This window comes from Pseudopodoces humilis, chromosome 4 (genome assembly GCF_049639895.1).
Source record: "Pseudopodoces humilis isolate 2021_Gansu_Grassland_sample_001 chromosome 4, ASM4963989v1, whole genome shotgun sequence".
NCBI lineage: Eukaryota > Metazoa > Chordata > Aves > Passeriformes > Paridae > Pseudopodoces > Pseudopodoces humilis.
The window spans coordinates 33,644,498-33,659,878 of NC_142203.1; the positions used below are offsets into that span (position 1 = coordinate 33,644,498).

The following is a 15,381-nucleotide window of genomic DNA, read 5'->3' on the forward strand; positions in this document are numbered from 1 at the left end:
AGATCCCGGGTGTCCTAAAGCAGTTAGGATACTTTCTATTGTATTCAGGTGCACGGACGGAGGCACAGATACATGTCAGGCACGGACGCCTGGTAATTTGTTGCCCCTAGTTACAGCTAAGATAGAGTTAATTACTTCTCAGTAGCTATTACAGGGCTGTTTTGGATTTGGAGTAAGAATGCTGCTGATAACACACTGATGGTTTGTTATTGTGCCAAGTCGTGTTTATCCTAAGTCAAGGACTTTTTTTTTTTTTTTTTTTTTTTTTCCCCTTGTCTCATGTTCTGCCAGGAGGCAGTACGCAGATGAAAGTGGGAGGGAGCATGGCCGGGACAGGTGACCGAACTGACCAAAGGGATGCTCCGCACCACAAAACGTCATGCTCACTCTATGAAAAGGGGGGAGTTACCTGGAAGGGCGGATGGTCTGGTTTCAGGAAGGGAAGGCCTGGCTCAGACAGTGGGTGGTGAGCAACGACATTGTTGCGGCTGTTGTTGTTTCAATTATTAAGTTCTCATGTCAGCATACAAGTTTTAATTCGATTCTCCTCCGCATTCCACCGATGTGAGGGGATAAGAAAGGGAGAGGCGGGGAAAGCCGCGGTCTGCTTCATCTCTATTGGAGCTGAAAACCACAACAGCTACGCCTCCCTCCTCCTGCTCCGCCCGCCCCCAGTGCGCCCACCGGCGGCTCTGTGCGCAGGCGGCGGGGCGGGCTGCAGAGGCGGTCCCAGCGGCGGCCCGCCCGCAGCAGGGAGGGCCCGCCGGTCCCCGCACCGCCCCCATGGCGCTGGGCGGTGTCTGTGGCCGGGCGCTGTCTGTGGCCAGGCCGTGCCCGCCATGCTGCCGCCGGCGCTGCTCCGCCGCCCGCTCGCCGCCGCCGCCCGCCTGGCCCTGCCGCGCTCGGGCCCGCAGGTAGCGGCGGGGACGCGGGGCGGGCGGGGGCCGTTCCCTCCGCGCGGGGCCTGGCGCTGTCGCGACACCGTCTCTCACGAGGCTGGCGCCGGTCCCTGCCCAGAGCCGTGTGGGGCCCTTTGGGATCCATCCCCGGGTCACGGGATCGATCCGGTTGGAAAAGACTGCCGAGATCAGCGAGTCCAGCCCGTGCTCGAACACCACCACCCTGGGAACCAGACCGTGGCACCAAGTGTCGCGTCCAGCCTTTCCTTAAACGCCTCAAGGGACGGCGACTCCACCACGTCCCCGAGCAGCCCATTCCAATGTCCCATCTCTGCTTCTGTTTATAATTCTTTCTGATGTCCAGTCGGAACCTTTCCTGCTGCAGCTTGAGACTATGACCTCTTATCCTGTCGCTGTCCTCGGCCTGCGAGAAGTGTCCGACCCCCACCTGGCTATACCCTGCTTTCAGGCAGCTGTAGAGAGGGATAGGGTCAGCCCCTGAGCCTCTTCTTCTCCAGGCTAAACAGCCCCAATTCCCTCAGCTCCTCCTCATAAGACTTGTGTTCCAGACCCTTCACCAGCTCCGTTGCCCTTGTCTGGAACAGAAGCAGTCCTGCAGTGTCCCAGTGTCTGCCTAAGCAGAAAGCTTCAGGGCCTTTCATTTCCCACAGAAATGCAATATGGAATGGGTCGGTACTGCATGCAGGCTTCCCACTGTGTCAGGATCCTGCAGGGATTTGTAACAGCCCCAAGGAGCGGTGATTCATGGCAGCCAGCACTAGATGTGTCATGCTGCAAGGGCCACCGAGGAACAAAGCCTTTGGTTTGCACCTTCCGTATCCAACGACCTGTAACTGCAGCCAGCCTGGGGTCAGGCTCTCCTTCCATGCAACAAGTGATAGAATTAGAGGAAGTGGCCTCAAGTTCTCTAAACCAGGAGAGGTTTAGAGTGGATATTAGAAAATTTTTTTTCACTGAAAGGGTTGTAAAGCACTGAAACAGGTTGCCCAGGGGAGTGGTGGAGTCACCATCCCTAGAAGTATTCGAGACACAGGTAGATATGTCACTTGAGAATATGGTTTAGTGGTGGACATGGAACATCTAGATTCACAGTGGATAGGATGATAAAGTAAATTCTAAACATAAACAATTCTGTTCTGGTTATTAATGGTGCTCATGCCTGCAAATTCTTGTGAAATAGGACATGTCCAAAATCCATACTGTAGCTGCCTCTGTGCAAACATGGGCTATGGCCAAAGCTGTGTTTTGGCATTAATTTTTCATGTTTTATTTGAGAGGTGAGTAGCATGTTCCAGGTTATGGAGGCAGTTGCAAAAGTACACTTAGTCTGGGACTCCCAGAGGGTTTTACCTAGTATGAGCAGAAAAACTGTTCTTGATCAGCCCTTGGGAAGCAGCCAGTAAAGAACTAGGATGTGGACTTAAGCGATCGTGTGTTAGAATGAATCACTCTTTCCCAAGTGTTGGTATCTTTTTCCTTCATTTGCCAATAATACGTAATTTGCTAATCCTGGCATAAGATTGTAAGTAGAAAACACAATGCAGTAACGTGAGTTGGTTGGGTAAGCACAGCACAGGCAGATGTTGGTGTTGCTTCCTCTTTGGTGGCATCTCAGCAGCCTTGCTTTTGAATAATGTGTTTAGCTAAATGCCTATTGCTGCTGACTTCCTGAGGAAGAGGAAAAGGAAAATCCTGCTTTGTTATGAGCTAATAATTAAACAGTTGAGTGCATCAAATAAATGACACCTCACAGTCTGTTGCATTGCCAAAAGGAGTGGCAGATAATGGACATCGTTACTACTTACAAAGAAAAGTGTCAAAAGGTATTTTTTTTTGTAGTGGACGTCACGAAGTAAGTACTCCTCTCCCAACCTGCCATAAAAGATCCTTCTGTAGTTCTGCATTAATTAAAAAATACTAGGCAGAAAACAACTTTCTGCCTTGAGAATTACTTTTACTATTTTTTCTTACTATTTTCTTTCAGGTACGCCTTGCTACAGGGCCCAGACAAAATAACGGCATTTTCTACGAAATTCGCACATATGATATTAAGCCAGCAAAGATGAAGGAGTTTTTGGAAATGGTCAAGAAGTACTTTCACTTTCGCACAGCTCACTCAGAGCTGGTGGGATTCTGGTACTCGGAGCTGGGAGCGATGAACAGGGTGCTCCACATTTGGAAGTATGGTACGGTCAGCATCCCTTTGCGCTGTTCTGCTCTCTCTGTGTCCCCTGTTTCCCGGGCAAGAAGGTGAGGGGAATGCTTTCCTAGCTTTTATTTGTTGTTCTTACTGTAAGGAGGTGCCCCCATAACATTGCTCCTGTACTGGTTTAGTGACAACAACACTTCAGACCTTGTCAGAACAACTTTAACGTGTTGGGATGAGAAAGTTACAAATGTTCTTGAACAGCAGTCTCTGTTCAAAACAGGTATAACAGAGGAACTGTGGCTGAGTGTTTCATTCATGGTAAATATTTTTAACTTAGGGCCATTTCCACAAACATCTTGAAACTTTCAAAATCAGTAGAAAAAAGGAAATATGCACGCATATGCGGTCTGTGTGTGTTTATATGCATGTATAATTTTACTGTATTTTAGCTCAGACTACCAGTCACTCACATAAAAAAATGAATATGCTGTTTGCATGCTTAAACTCCTTCTGCAGTGGGCCTGTACTGAGGTTGGAAGCCGCTCCACCAGATCTGACTTCTCAAGCGTGCAAAGTGTTTTTGTTGCAGCTTTAACCTTGCTATCAATATGATTTTTGCAGTATGATCACCTTTTTAGGTTGTTGGAGTTAGTTTTGACATGGAAGGTTTAGGTGAGCCAGAAAAAGCTACTATTATGCTAAAAGCTAGGTGTGCTGGCTGTGCTTTTTGTGGAACCCAAGGGAAGTGATACTTGGGTTATAGAGGGGTGGGAAGGCACACCAGTATAATTCCCCTTGAACACCTTCTACAGTCCAGCTGCATGTTGACACACTGCACTCATTGAAGTCCAGCTCCGTCACAACACCTGTTTCAATTAAGGGAAATCCCTTTTGTTTTGGAGGGATGAATTGTGGAAGCATAGACTTAGAGAACTGTTTGGTTCCTCTCAACTATACTGCTATGTGCCTCATCCAGCCTGGCCTCTAACTCTTCCAGGGACTGGGCATCCACAGCCTTCTCTGAGCAATCTGCTGCAGTGCCTCACATTCTCACAGTGAAGGATTTCTTCATTATATCTAATCTAAATCTTGCTTCATCCCAGAAGGTATTTAAGGCCAAGCTGGATGGAGCTCTGAGCAATCTGGTCCAGGGGCAGGTGTCCCTGCATATGGCCAGGGAGTTGAAATTAGGTGATGTTCAGAGGTCCCTTCCAATCCAAACCATCCTGTGATTCTCAATCTACCCTCTGTCAGTTTAAAGCCATTCCCTCTTGTCCTATCACTACATGCCCTTGTAAAAAGGTGCCTCTCCAGCTCTCTTACAGGCTTCCTTTAGGTGCTGCAATGTTGCTGTAAGGTCTCCCTGGAGCCCTCTCTTCTTCAGGCTGAATAGCCCAAACTCTTTCAGCCTGTCTTCACAAGAGAGGTGCTTGAGCACTTGAATTATTTTTGTCACCTCCTCTGATGTCAGTCAATCTTCTCTCATCCACCAAAGCTGTAACCCCATCACAGAAGGCCACCAAATTAGTCAGGCACTATTTGCTGTTAGTGAAGCCATGCTGGCTGTCACAAATCACCTCATGATCTTCTATGAGCCTTGGCATATTTTCCATAAGGATCTACGCCTTGATCTTGCCAGGCACAGAGGTGAGACTGACCAAGCTGTAGTTCTGCAGTTCTTCCTTATGTTCCTTTTTAAAAATGGGCTGCCATAACTTCTCAAATACAACAAATTGTGGCTTAGCCACCTTCTCTGACAGTTTCCTCAGGACCTGTGAATGTATCTCATTGAGTCCCATTGATTTGTGCACCGTCACGTCCCTTAGATGGTCTCAGACCAGAATTTTTCCTACAGCAGGTCATTCTTCATTCTCACAATCCCTGCCTTTGCCTTCTGTGACTTGCATGGTCTGGCTGGAGCATTTGCCAGTGCAGACCAAGGCAAAAAAGGACATTGAGTCCCTCAACATTTTTCATGACCTGGGCAGCCATGTCTTTGTTTTCCTTCAAGAGAGGGCCATTCATTTGTCAATATTTTGAGTTCACTTGAATTTAAAAATTGACCTGCTTCTCAGAACATTTTAGTCTTGGCTATTGTTACTATCTCTAAATAAAAAAAAAAAAAAATGTCTATGAGAAACCTTTAAAATGCAAAGTTAGGGCAAAACCTATACCTTTTGTTGCCTTACGGTAATTTACATGTCTAATTGTGATGGTTCCTCCCCCCACCCTGAGACCACACTATTATCTGAGAAATGAACAAATTTCACAACATTCTTCCTCCTTGATTCATCAGACCCCTGCTTCCATAATTGCTATGTTTACCTCTTTTTTCCCAGGATACTGATATTTCTCAAGGTTCTTCCCATTCTCAGTTGCTGGATTTTTCTTTTGTAATGTTGGGAGCTGTCTGCATAAATATATTGCTTAAGATGCCACTGTAGCCTAAGCAGTTGAAATTCATGCTCTTAATTAAGTGGATTTGTTTTCCAAGAAAAAAAAAAGAAGAAAAAGTTTAGCTTTTGGGCATTTAACATCTTTTTATGTAACAGGACACACAAACATTAATTCTACAGTTTTAATGTCACTTTATATAAGCCAAGCCACATTTATTATTTTTTTTCTTGATAGGCTATTACTTCTCCTGATTTTTACTTTTTTCCACTTCATTTCCATATCCACTGTGCTTTCTCCAAATCTTATCCTTGGTAACTGTTGCCACATCCAGTAGACCCTGCAATTGCCATGTTCAAATCTATTTTAACAGTAAAATTGCTTAACTTATTTTAACTCCTTTGTAAACTTTCTTGGAAATTTTCATTTTGCTTGAATCCATTTTAATGTGAGAGCTAACACAGATTTTAAAGGAAGTTTTGCAGAATTTAAAGGAAACTTACCACATCCGCTTTGAGCTAATATGATGTCTTAAAATTGCCAGTTTCAAAACTAGATGTCGTTTGCCTTCTTGTAATTACACATTTTGATTAAGTCTGACGTGACATTATATGCATTTTTTCATGCATTTTTTCCTTTCTTACAGATAATTTTGCCCACAGAACAGCAGTCCGGCATGCACTAGCAAATGACAAAGACTGGCAGGGAAAATTCATCTCTGCAGCTCTCCCCTTGATAGAGAAGCAGCACAATGAGGTTGCTTATCTGGTGCCTTGGTGTCAACTTGGGAAGCCTCCAAAGGAAGGGGGTGAGCTTATCTTTTCTTTTGCTGATTCAAGTAACCGGCACTAACAAAAAATGGCTTAAAGTTCAAACCAGGTATTGCATAGTTTTGTCTCCCTTTATGTAACAAATGCATGTACATGCATCCATGTGGAAAAGGTGACATAACACAGATGAGGGACAGAGATTTTCAGAAGGATTTTTCACTAAGGTGCATCAATAACTGACTGAGTGCTGATCATTAAGGTTGTTAATGATCAGGATTGTGACTTGCTAAATGAACATGCAAAATGGCAATGCCATAGTAGTGATCAGAGCAGTCATCTCAGATTTCCTTTGTCTGTCCATCAGTGAGAGGGCATTTCCTGGATAATCATTCTCTTTCACAGAGATTTTCCTCTTACCAATTTGCTTTGATGTTACTGCTTCTTTCACAAAAAGTTTAAAAGATTTCCTACTTTTTTAAAGATACGTGAAAGTCAAACATGAGGATCTCTCCTTGATCTTGCCAGGCACAGAGATGAGAGTAACCAAACTGTAGTTCTGCAGTTCTTCCCTTTTTGGAACAATTTTTTGTAACAATCATAGGTTAAGTGTAGAAGTCATGTCCCTATGTATTTTAATTCTCTCTGTAGCAAAGTTGATATTAATAATATTGAGTATAAGAACATTGGCAGGCTTTCTTGCATGAAGTGACAGGGAACAGACTTTGCTTCAGCCCTCAGCACATATCCAGATACAGTAATCTTTGTTCTTTATTTCCCCAGGATTCTGAATTTTATGCTGCTACTGTTGAATTTGAAAGCAGTCCTGTTTTCTCTAAAATCTGGAGAGACAATTTCAAACACTGTTGTAGTTTATCTCCAGCCAGTTGTTGGAGAGTGACACCAGACACTGCCAAGTAGCGTCTGGCTTTCTGTTTCTGTGCCAACGACAATGATACGAAGTAACTACCTGAACAGAAAGAAGACAAGTAACTTTTAGAAGGACTGGAGTTTTTTTTGCAAATTATGCCATTTCGCTACAAATAAGGGAGATCGCTTGGCACAGCAGAGGTGCTAAACTAGTCCTGCTGTGTTGGCTATGCTGTCAGATCTTACTGTGACCAACTGCCAGGAGTCAAAGGGGTTTGTAATCTCATAAACCTCCACAATGCCAGAAAACATCACCAGTCTTAGAAAAGACACCCAGCATTGTTCAAGCAGCTACAAAATCCCTCAAACAAGTATGAGCACTTGTGGTATCTGCAAAGTAGGCTGAATGTCTTCATATTTCCATGTAACATTGAAAATTGTAAAGTTTGGCTTTGTGTGAAGCTTTCTCTTCTTCAGGGCCCTCATACTTAGCTTTACACTTGAACTAACTACAGTTAGTGAGCCTGTGCTCTGGAAGCTCTGAGTTCTTGTGTGTGCTGGGAGTAAGGGGCAGTTTCCTGCTGTCCCCAAATGACACGGAAACGTCATACTAGTCTCACAGCAAGTATGCTGTGGCCATGAGACACAGTTCAAGATCTGCTGTATTAATTTGTATTTCCTTCCTTGTGGTAGTGTTTGCCTTTTCTTCTAGGTGTATATGAATGGGTTACTTTCCAGATGAAGCCTGGTGGGCCAGCATTGTGGGGTGAAGCATTTCGAGCTGCAGTCAATGCTCACATCAACACAGGATATACCAGCCTGATAGGTGTTTTCCACACAGAATATGGATTACTTAACACAGGTACTCATAAGCTTCTGATACACACTTTGGCATGGGAAAGGGCAGAGGCAGAGGGGCAAGCCCTCGTCCTGGATCAGGATTGGCCAGCTAGCTGAAAATGTTGGTGTGGATCACCAAAGTCCTGTAAAGAGTCCTTGAACTCGACTTTGTGTATTGGATTATAGATGTAAGCCAGTTGCCACCATCTTAAAAGACTTTCAGATCTGATGCTAAAGTCAAACCATGCAATGGCTCAGTAAAAGATCATCCCACTACTGGGTGGGATGCCTGGAGAATTGCTTTTGATAACTGCATCTGTAACAGATGAAGGCAGATGGCTAGGACTTAGAGTGTGTGTTGTATTGCAGCATAATAGTGCTCAGCTGACTTTATTTGTACTTTCTCAGTTCACGTGTTATGGTGGAATGAGAGCCCAGATCACCGGGCAGCAGGAAGACACCGTGCCCATGAAGATGCCAGAGTTGTAGCAGCTGGTAAGACATGATGACTCAAGAGAACTCACTTGTGTTGCCTGCATGCATGCTGAGAAAAGTATTACTTTTCATTGGAATACTATCTTAATTAAACGTGCATTTAATTTTAGTGCGCGACAGTGTCAGATTCTTGGAGTCCCAGCAAAATGTGCTTCTGATTCCCCTGGAATGCTCACCGCTGAAGTAACCTTCTTCTAAAGGACATAACTGATGGCAGGAGAGACAAGATGGAAGTGCTGTCAGCAAGTGACATGGATCCCCATACCCTCATGAGCTGAACTGTTCTTCAGCTGACAAAAAATGGATGCAAAATACTGATCCTAGCAATGTAAATCAGCACAATTGATACCAATTATTAAACAGAAGTTTATGGTGATGTTCCTATGTCTCCAGGACAAAGAACTCAAGCCATATCATGACACAAACCATGCTTCACCAATCATCTGTTTTAATTCCCAAGTTCTTCATAATTTTTTGCATAGCTAGGTCCCTTACCAAACTGAGTAAGTTAAGTGCTCTTGTCCAGCATTCCAGACAGGGATGGTATATTTTTGTAATATACTTTGATGAAAAATCATTTTTACTTAATAATGTGTCATGGCTCATTTCAGCCTTTTCCTTTATTGTTCATTAAACACTGCCTCAAAACTGTGAGTTATCCACACAAGCTTTGCCTCAGGTATTTTAAAACTTGCTTAGGGTGCTGAAGCTGATTAGTCCTTCTTGTTCAATTGTTCATCTGATTTACATGTTCCGACATTCTTTGAAATACTTTTCGTCAGAACTATTAAACACTAAATAAATGAGCAGAAAGCATTAATTTTTAGTGTTTATGGCTCAAGCTCCTACTCTTTTTAAGCTGTGAGATGATAAATCCCATTTTCCAAGTACAATATTCATTTTGCAGGTTTTGTCTTTTGGTCAACAACAAATTGCTTTAGAACCAGTAAGCTGGAGTGAATAGCAGTAGGACAGAGGGGTCGTGGGCTGAGAAGTCAAGCTTCTGTTTTGTGTACAGTAGTACAGAGCACCCTCTTCTGCAATTTATAGGTATTGACTAGAAGTGCAGAGCACTTGGGACGCTTCTCTACATGTTTATCATGGATCTGCAATGAGCAATTGAGTACTGAAGTATCTTTGTGCAGTTTGCATAATGATTACTGCCTCTTATAGGGCCTTAAGATCTCACAGAAAGCACTAAATTATGTTTGTGCCCAAGGTGGATGCATGGGATGTGGCTGCTGTAGTTAAGGGAGTGTAACGGGTCTCAGCTGCTATATCCCTGTCTTCATACAGTGCTGTCTCCCACTAGGCTATGTTTAGCATTCTCGGGGTGGAACAAACACAACTTCAGAGACTTCTGTCTTACATTTTATAGATCAACTTTTTAAGGTACAAAGACCTGATGAGCCAGTATATTGTTTAGAATATGGCCTTACAACTGTTCTTTCAAAGGAAGATTTTTTTTTTTTTACTAACAAAAGCATGAGCTGAAAAATGGGAAGAGAGAGTTAAAGACTTTTTTTTTTTTTTCATTTGCAGGCAAGAATTCAAGTTTCACTGAGGTTTTTTGGTTGGTTGGTTGGTTGTTCTTCTGTTTTTTAATTAAAAACTATTCCTTAACATCAGCATTGAGAATAAGGAACATTCAGGATGTTAGAGGTGTACTTTATCCTGAGGTGGCAGCTGGACATGAGATCAAAACAGAAAACCCAGGAAATTAAGAGGGCTGGGCAATCATCAGCCACATGAAGTTCAACAAGGGAAAGTGCTGGATACTGTGCCTGGGCAAGGAAAACCCTGGGTGTACAGACAAGTGGGGGACAAGATGCTGGAAAGCAGCAGGACTGGGCCCTGGGGTGTCCTGGCCAATGTCAAGTTGACCATGAGCCAGCAGTGCCCCGGCAGCCAGGAGGGCCAGTCCTGTCCTGGGGTCCATCAGGCACAGCATCACAGCTGGACAAGGGAGGGGATTGTCCTGCTCTGCTTTGGGGCAGCCTCACCTCGAGTGCTTGGGACAGTTTGGGGTGCCACTGATGCCTTCTGGCACCTAAAAACAGAGGCCAAAGTTAAGGGGAATAAAAAGCAGTTATATTTATTGAAGTGCCTTCAGGTACATTTCAGGCAGTTGGAGCCTCCACCCAGGGGCTACACCTAAAAATAGATGACAGGTCACAGGCTTTCATACTTGTATTTGGTCCATTTGCAGACTGGGGGTTAATCTTCTAATTACAGTTTCAGCTAATGAAGTCATTTACCCTATGTTTGCTCCCCCCCAACTCACTTTTGTTTACATTTTTTGGGGCTTGAATAGATGTCTGTTATTCCCAGGCCTGGAGAGGAATTGTTTTGCCTGACCAAAATGGGAAAACAGTAGCTAACAATCTGTATGGAGTTTAGAGTTAGGCACTAAAGAATTGCAGGATTACAAATATATGAAAAATATAAAAGTTAAAATCCTAATGTATCATTACAATATAAGAAAGATACTAAGCCATTAGAAAGGGTCAACAAAATGGTGCAGAACCCTGAGGGGAAGCAAAATGAGGAGCATCTGAGGTCCCTTGGTTTGTTCAGCCTAGAGGAGAGTAAGAGGAGACCTCATTGCAGTTACAGCTTCCTCCTGAGGGGAAGAGAAGAGGCAGACACTGATCTTGCCTCTCTGGCACCCAGTGAGTGACAGGACCTTAGAGAATGGCCTGAAGTTGTGTCACAGGAGGTTTAGGCTGTGTATTAGGAAAAGCTTCTTCACCCAGAGGGTGGTTGGGCACTGGAACAGGCTCCCCAGGGATCTGTGATCACAGCACCAAACCTGACAGAGTTCAAGAAGTGTTTGGACAATGCTCTCAGGCACATGGTGTGACTCTTGAGGATGATGTTGTGCAGGGCCAGGAATGGGACCTGATGATCCTTTATGGTCCCTTCCAACTCAGCATGTTCTGTGACTCTGTGAAATTTTAATTGGCTTCTTAACTCAGGCAGAATTTTCCTGATGAGTGCAACTTCAGGAATTGGTTAGATATTGGAACTTGGTTGATGGTGATACTACAGGCAGTAGTAGATAAGATTTTAGTATCAGTTTATCCTTGAGCAATCACACTGTTATTCTGCTTTCATTTGTAAACTGCTGTTCAAAATCAACTGTGTAGGGTGTTTTTAGCAAGGAGGAGCAATCAGCAGCTCACAGCTCTGTAATAAAAATTCAGAGGCAGGTACTTGAGTTGGGATTTAAACATCCAGAGAAGTTTGTTATGCTTTGCAGTTGGATTTGACAGTTAACCAATCACTTGCTAGAGACCTTTTTATTTAATAACTTTAGAAGTTCAATGTAGCACTTACCTTTATATCTTGCATGTCCTCATTTACCTGAAAATAGTGTATCTACTCCATACTAGTTTTTAGAGCTACTGAAATCTCATGAATCAAAGTTCACAACAAAATAAAACCAAGCAAAACAGAAGCTTCTAGCAGTGCTCCTTGAAATAAAAAATGCAAAAATTACACTTGTGAAGACCAGTGGTGCTATAACAGCTTTATTTTTTTACTTAATACAAGGCAATTAGAGTGCCTTTTAATACTTCACATAACAGATATTAGCAAATACAAATATATATACTTTTTTTTTTTTTGCTTTTAATGAAAATGTCCATTTAAGGATTTAACTTAGAAATTTCAGTTGTGAAATCTCTCTAGATTTTTGCAAAGTTAACAGATATTCCAGTGCAAAAATAGATCCCATTACAGATAGCATAAAGTGCTTGGAACGAAGGACCAACTATAATTCAGGAGGGAAAGATAAGCACAAAAGTGGTTGTTTAACCACGGGGGAAATACAACACCACCTTACTGAAATACAAATGTACTACAAAGAGGGATGCCACATGTCAATAGTACTGAAGTTTAAAATAAGTTAACACCTCAGTGTAGTTTCATTATCAAGAGTGGTTCATATAATATGTATGACTCCAGAGTGATTTTTCCCAAACACATACTTGAATGAATAAAAATTAGTGGCTGTCTGAACGTATTCCATGACAAGTCTTCATGCCAGTGTTGCATTATGCTGTCTGTTCAGTACAAACAACGCAGATCAGAGCTGTGAAGTAGTCTGGTCAATATCCACATTTACTGCAATATTTTGTCACAGATAGCAGGCCCTGTAAGCATGACAGTCATGGGGCAAAAGAAATCAAGAATCTTTTGTGGGCTAAGGAAAGTGTATTACCATGTAACTGTTGTTTCCTGATACATGAATCATTTAAATGAGCAGTTACCAAGAGCAAACCACAGCCCTTCCAGGACCAAATCTAAATCCTCGTAGAACTCGTTCTAGCTCTGCACGCATTAGTTTGGTGCAGTGCAAAAAAGTTAGCCCTTCACTTCAGTGATGTAATGTGGATTTGTAATAGTGACTTGTAGCAGTGGTGAGACTCCAGTACATGCTATTTCTTTCAATGATACCGCCACATAGTTCTGGAGTAGTCATGGTTGTAGCTCTGCTGTTCTGCACTTGGAAGTCTGGCGTATTCGTCACCCTGTAACTCATCCCCATAGAGTGACAAAGTCATAAAGGTAATAACAAAGCATGTTTTAAGTGAGGTATACCAATCCCCATTACACTCCTTTTCTCAATCCCCTCAGCAATGAATTATACAGATAAAAAAAAAAATAAAATAAAAGTATGAAAAAGGCACTTCAGCAGAGCCTGTACTAAGCTCTTACTTTAACTCAAGGCAGGACACAGAGGGACAAGGAACTTGTTTAAACTGCATTTTAAAAATGTTGAGTTGGTCAGTGTTACCAAGTACACTTGGAAACATGTAATCAATATTCTTCAGGCTCATGCCAGTATTTGGTGGGCTGCTATGGTCATTCACAGAAGAAAATGGTCCATGACTGATTCATGGAGTAGCATCAAAACCAGTGCAGAACCTGTGTGGGTGTTTAAGGCAGAGGCATGGCATACAGGAACAGCTCAGGAACTGCACTTGTGTTCAGACCACATTACTGAACCAATTTTTGAATGTAAAAGCAACACAGAGGAGCCCAAAAAGCATACTCTCCCATGACCGTTGTACAATGTGAACAAGCATTGGTTGTTCTTACTATATAATTTCCCCTCTAATATTAGTCTGTAGTTTTGTAAAACTTGAAAAATTGACTGATGAACTGTAGCACTATTATCTTGAACTCTCATATTTTTCAGGGGGATTTTTACTGAAACAGTTGTTTGTCACATGTATAATAAGGGTGTATTCTCCAGTTAGGGATCACCTAATGACTGAAACTACACTGCACAACAGAAGCAAAAACTTACACACTAATGTTATACCAGTTTTCAAACAGGAAAATTTTAGGTGAACAAGTTGCAGCTGTTTGCAGATAGCAGCTGATTACTAGAATCTGGAACATGGTCAGATCATGAATGCAGCTATCCACCACAGGGATAGAAAGACAGCATAGCATTACAGGCATAATGTAAAGAAATACCGTGGCTACAAAGATCAACTGAAAGCATTTTCAATCCCTAATTATGCTACTTATCTATTTAAAGTCATAAATAATACTGTTAAAAAAAAAAAAAATCTACATCTCGTTTCTAGTTTTATCTGGCAAAGCCAGAAACAGCAACATGCTTGTGCTAAGCAGTAATTCCAGATGATGGGTACCTTTCTGCTGCAAAGCAGGGGTTAAAGAGCAGATATTACAGATCTGAGTGACAGTCATGATTTAGAATTTGCTCTTGGCATTAGCAGCTTGTACAACTACTGAGTTTGCTGCTGTGGTCCAAACCCTATGTCTGCTTCTCACCCACTTCTTCCTACTAGTCATTCATGCAGCTACAACAGTACCTCAAAGGAGCAGGAAAGTACTTAACTGCACAAACATCTAGTCAAAGTACGTTGTTGATTGTGATGCTGGTGGGATAATCATGCATTTGGAGGGTTCGCAGTTCTCCATATCACCACTTACTGATGAAGATGTGCGGTAATGATGGCCGGTCTCTTGCCATCCCACCTGCACAGTACTGCTTTGTAGCCTCAGCTTTGTCACCAGTGACCTACACCAGCCTAGGGAAAGCCAGCTGGTCAGGTAAGTTTTCACAACCTAGGGCTTCAACACTAGCGGTGACTCTTCTTGCCACTGACTGTTTTGGTGCATTCATTGCCAGCAATGGATACAGCACCAGCACATTCCCACTCCTGACACGAATGTTCTAAAGACTAAAACATGCATGTCTAAAATATCTGCAAATAACCACTGGCCATGTTTCCTCAATTAATTATTTTAGCAACCCTAATAAAAACATACTGTACAGAACAAGATACAGTATGGTTGAAAGCCCACAGCATCTAGTGGGTGCTTTACCACAGCTTCAGAGTTATACTGTAATGAGCTAAGTTCAAGTCTTTCACTGGAGAACAGTACAAGACGACTCCATGAGGCACTGCCCCTGTAAAGGAATTGTTTTCATTGCATTGAATTGCATTGCATTGAATGGTTATCAGTAGAGTGTCCAGTTGCTTTTCCTCTAGCTTCTTTGGGAATATACTATCCCAGGAAAAGGAAGTTTGCATTCTGCTCATCATTTCTTTGATGAATTTGGCTCACACACAACTTTCTTTTACCTTCTCATCTTGCAGGAAGGAGTTAAGGATTGCAATGTCTACCACAGTCTGGTTTTTGTGCAATGACAGGTCCTTAGAATGGTCGTCATCACTTTGGTCCTTAGCAAAATTTACAAAAACCTACAAGAAAAACAGGCCATGTCACACACCACCATAGTATTTCATTAATTCATGTAATTTCAAGCACTGGACACCCTGAAATAGTCCTGGGATTCAGTACTCTAGTTTGTTTAAATGCCTTTATAAGATAGGTGCATTAAATTGGTGCATGTACTCCTTCTACAAAAGAAGCGTTTGGCATCCAGGCTACTAAAAAC

General features: G+C 42.7%; 2 protein-coding genes across 5 annotated transcripts in view; one reads left to right on the forward strand and one right to left on the reverse strand.

Annotated features, from left to right (window-relative positions):
* Nucleotides 1-820: 820 nt before the first annotated feature.
* Nucleotides 821-9,255, forward strand: NIPSNAP3A (nipsnap homolog 3A). Its single transcript, XM_014259641.2, has 6 exons — nt 821-914; nt 2,905-3,106; nt 6,110-6,271; nt 7,813-7,962; nt 8,349-8,435; nt 8,546-9,255. Exons 1-6 carry the CDS (start codon nt 840-842, stop codon nt 8,620-8,622), a joined length of 753 nt encoding a protein of 250 aa, XP_014115116.1. The 5' UTR covers nt 821-839; the 3' UTR covers nt 8,623-9,255.
* A 2,692-nt stretch (nt 9,256-11,947) lies between these two features.
* Nucleotides 11,948-15,381, reverse strand: part of ABCA1 (ATP binding cassette subfamily A member 1) — a 92,469-nt gene continuing 89,035 nt past the window's right edge. For all 4 annotated transcript variants that reach the window (XM_005530933.3, XM_088054538.1, XM_014259655.2 and 1 more), the window contains one exon: nt 11,948-15,184. In XM_005530933.3, coding sequence (XP_005530990.1) covers nt 15,044-15,184 — 141 coding nt within the window. In that variant the 3' untranslated portion in view covers nt 11,948-15,043. The remainder of the gene's footprint in view (nt 15,185-15,381) is intronic.

Coding starts and splice junctions, on each gene's coding strand:
- NIPSNAP3A (XM_014259641.2), top strand. CDS start 840: ATGCTGCCGCCGGCGCTGCTCCGCCGCCCGCTCGCCGCCGCCGCCCGC. Junction 3,107..6,109: donor GCTCCACATTTGGAAGTATG/GTACGGTCAGCA, acceptor CCTTTCTTACAG/ATAATTTTGCCCACAGAACA. Junction 8,436..8,545: donor TGCCAGAGTTGTAGCAGCTG/GTAAGACATGAT, acceptor ATTTAATTTTAG/TGCGCGACAGTGTCAGATTC.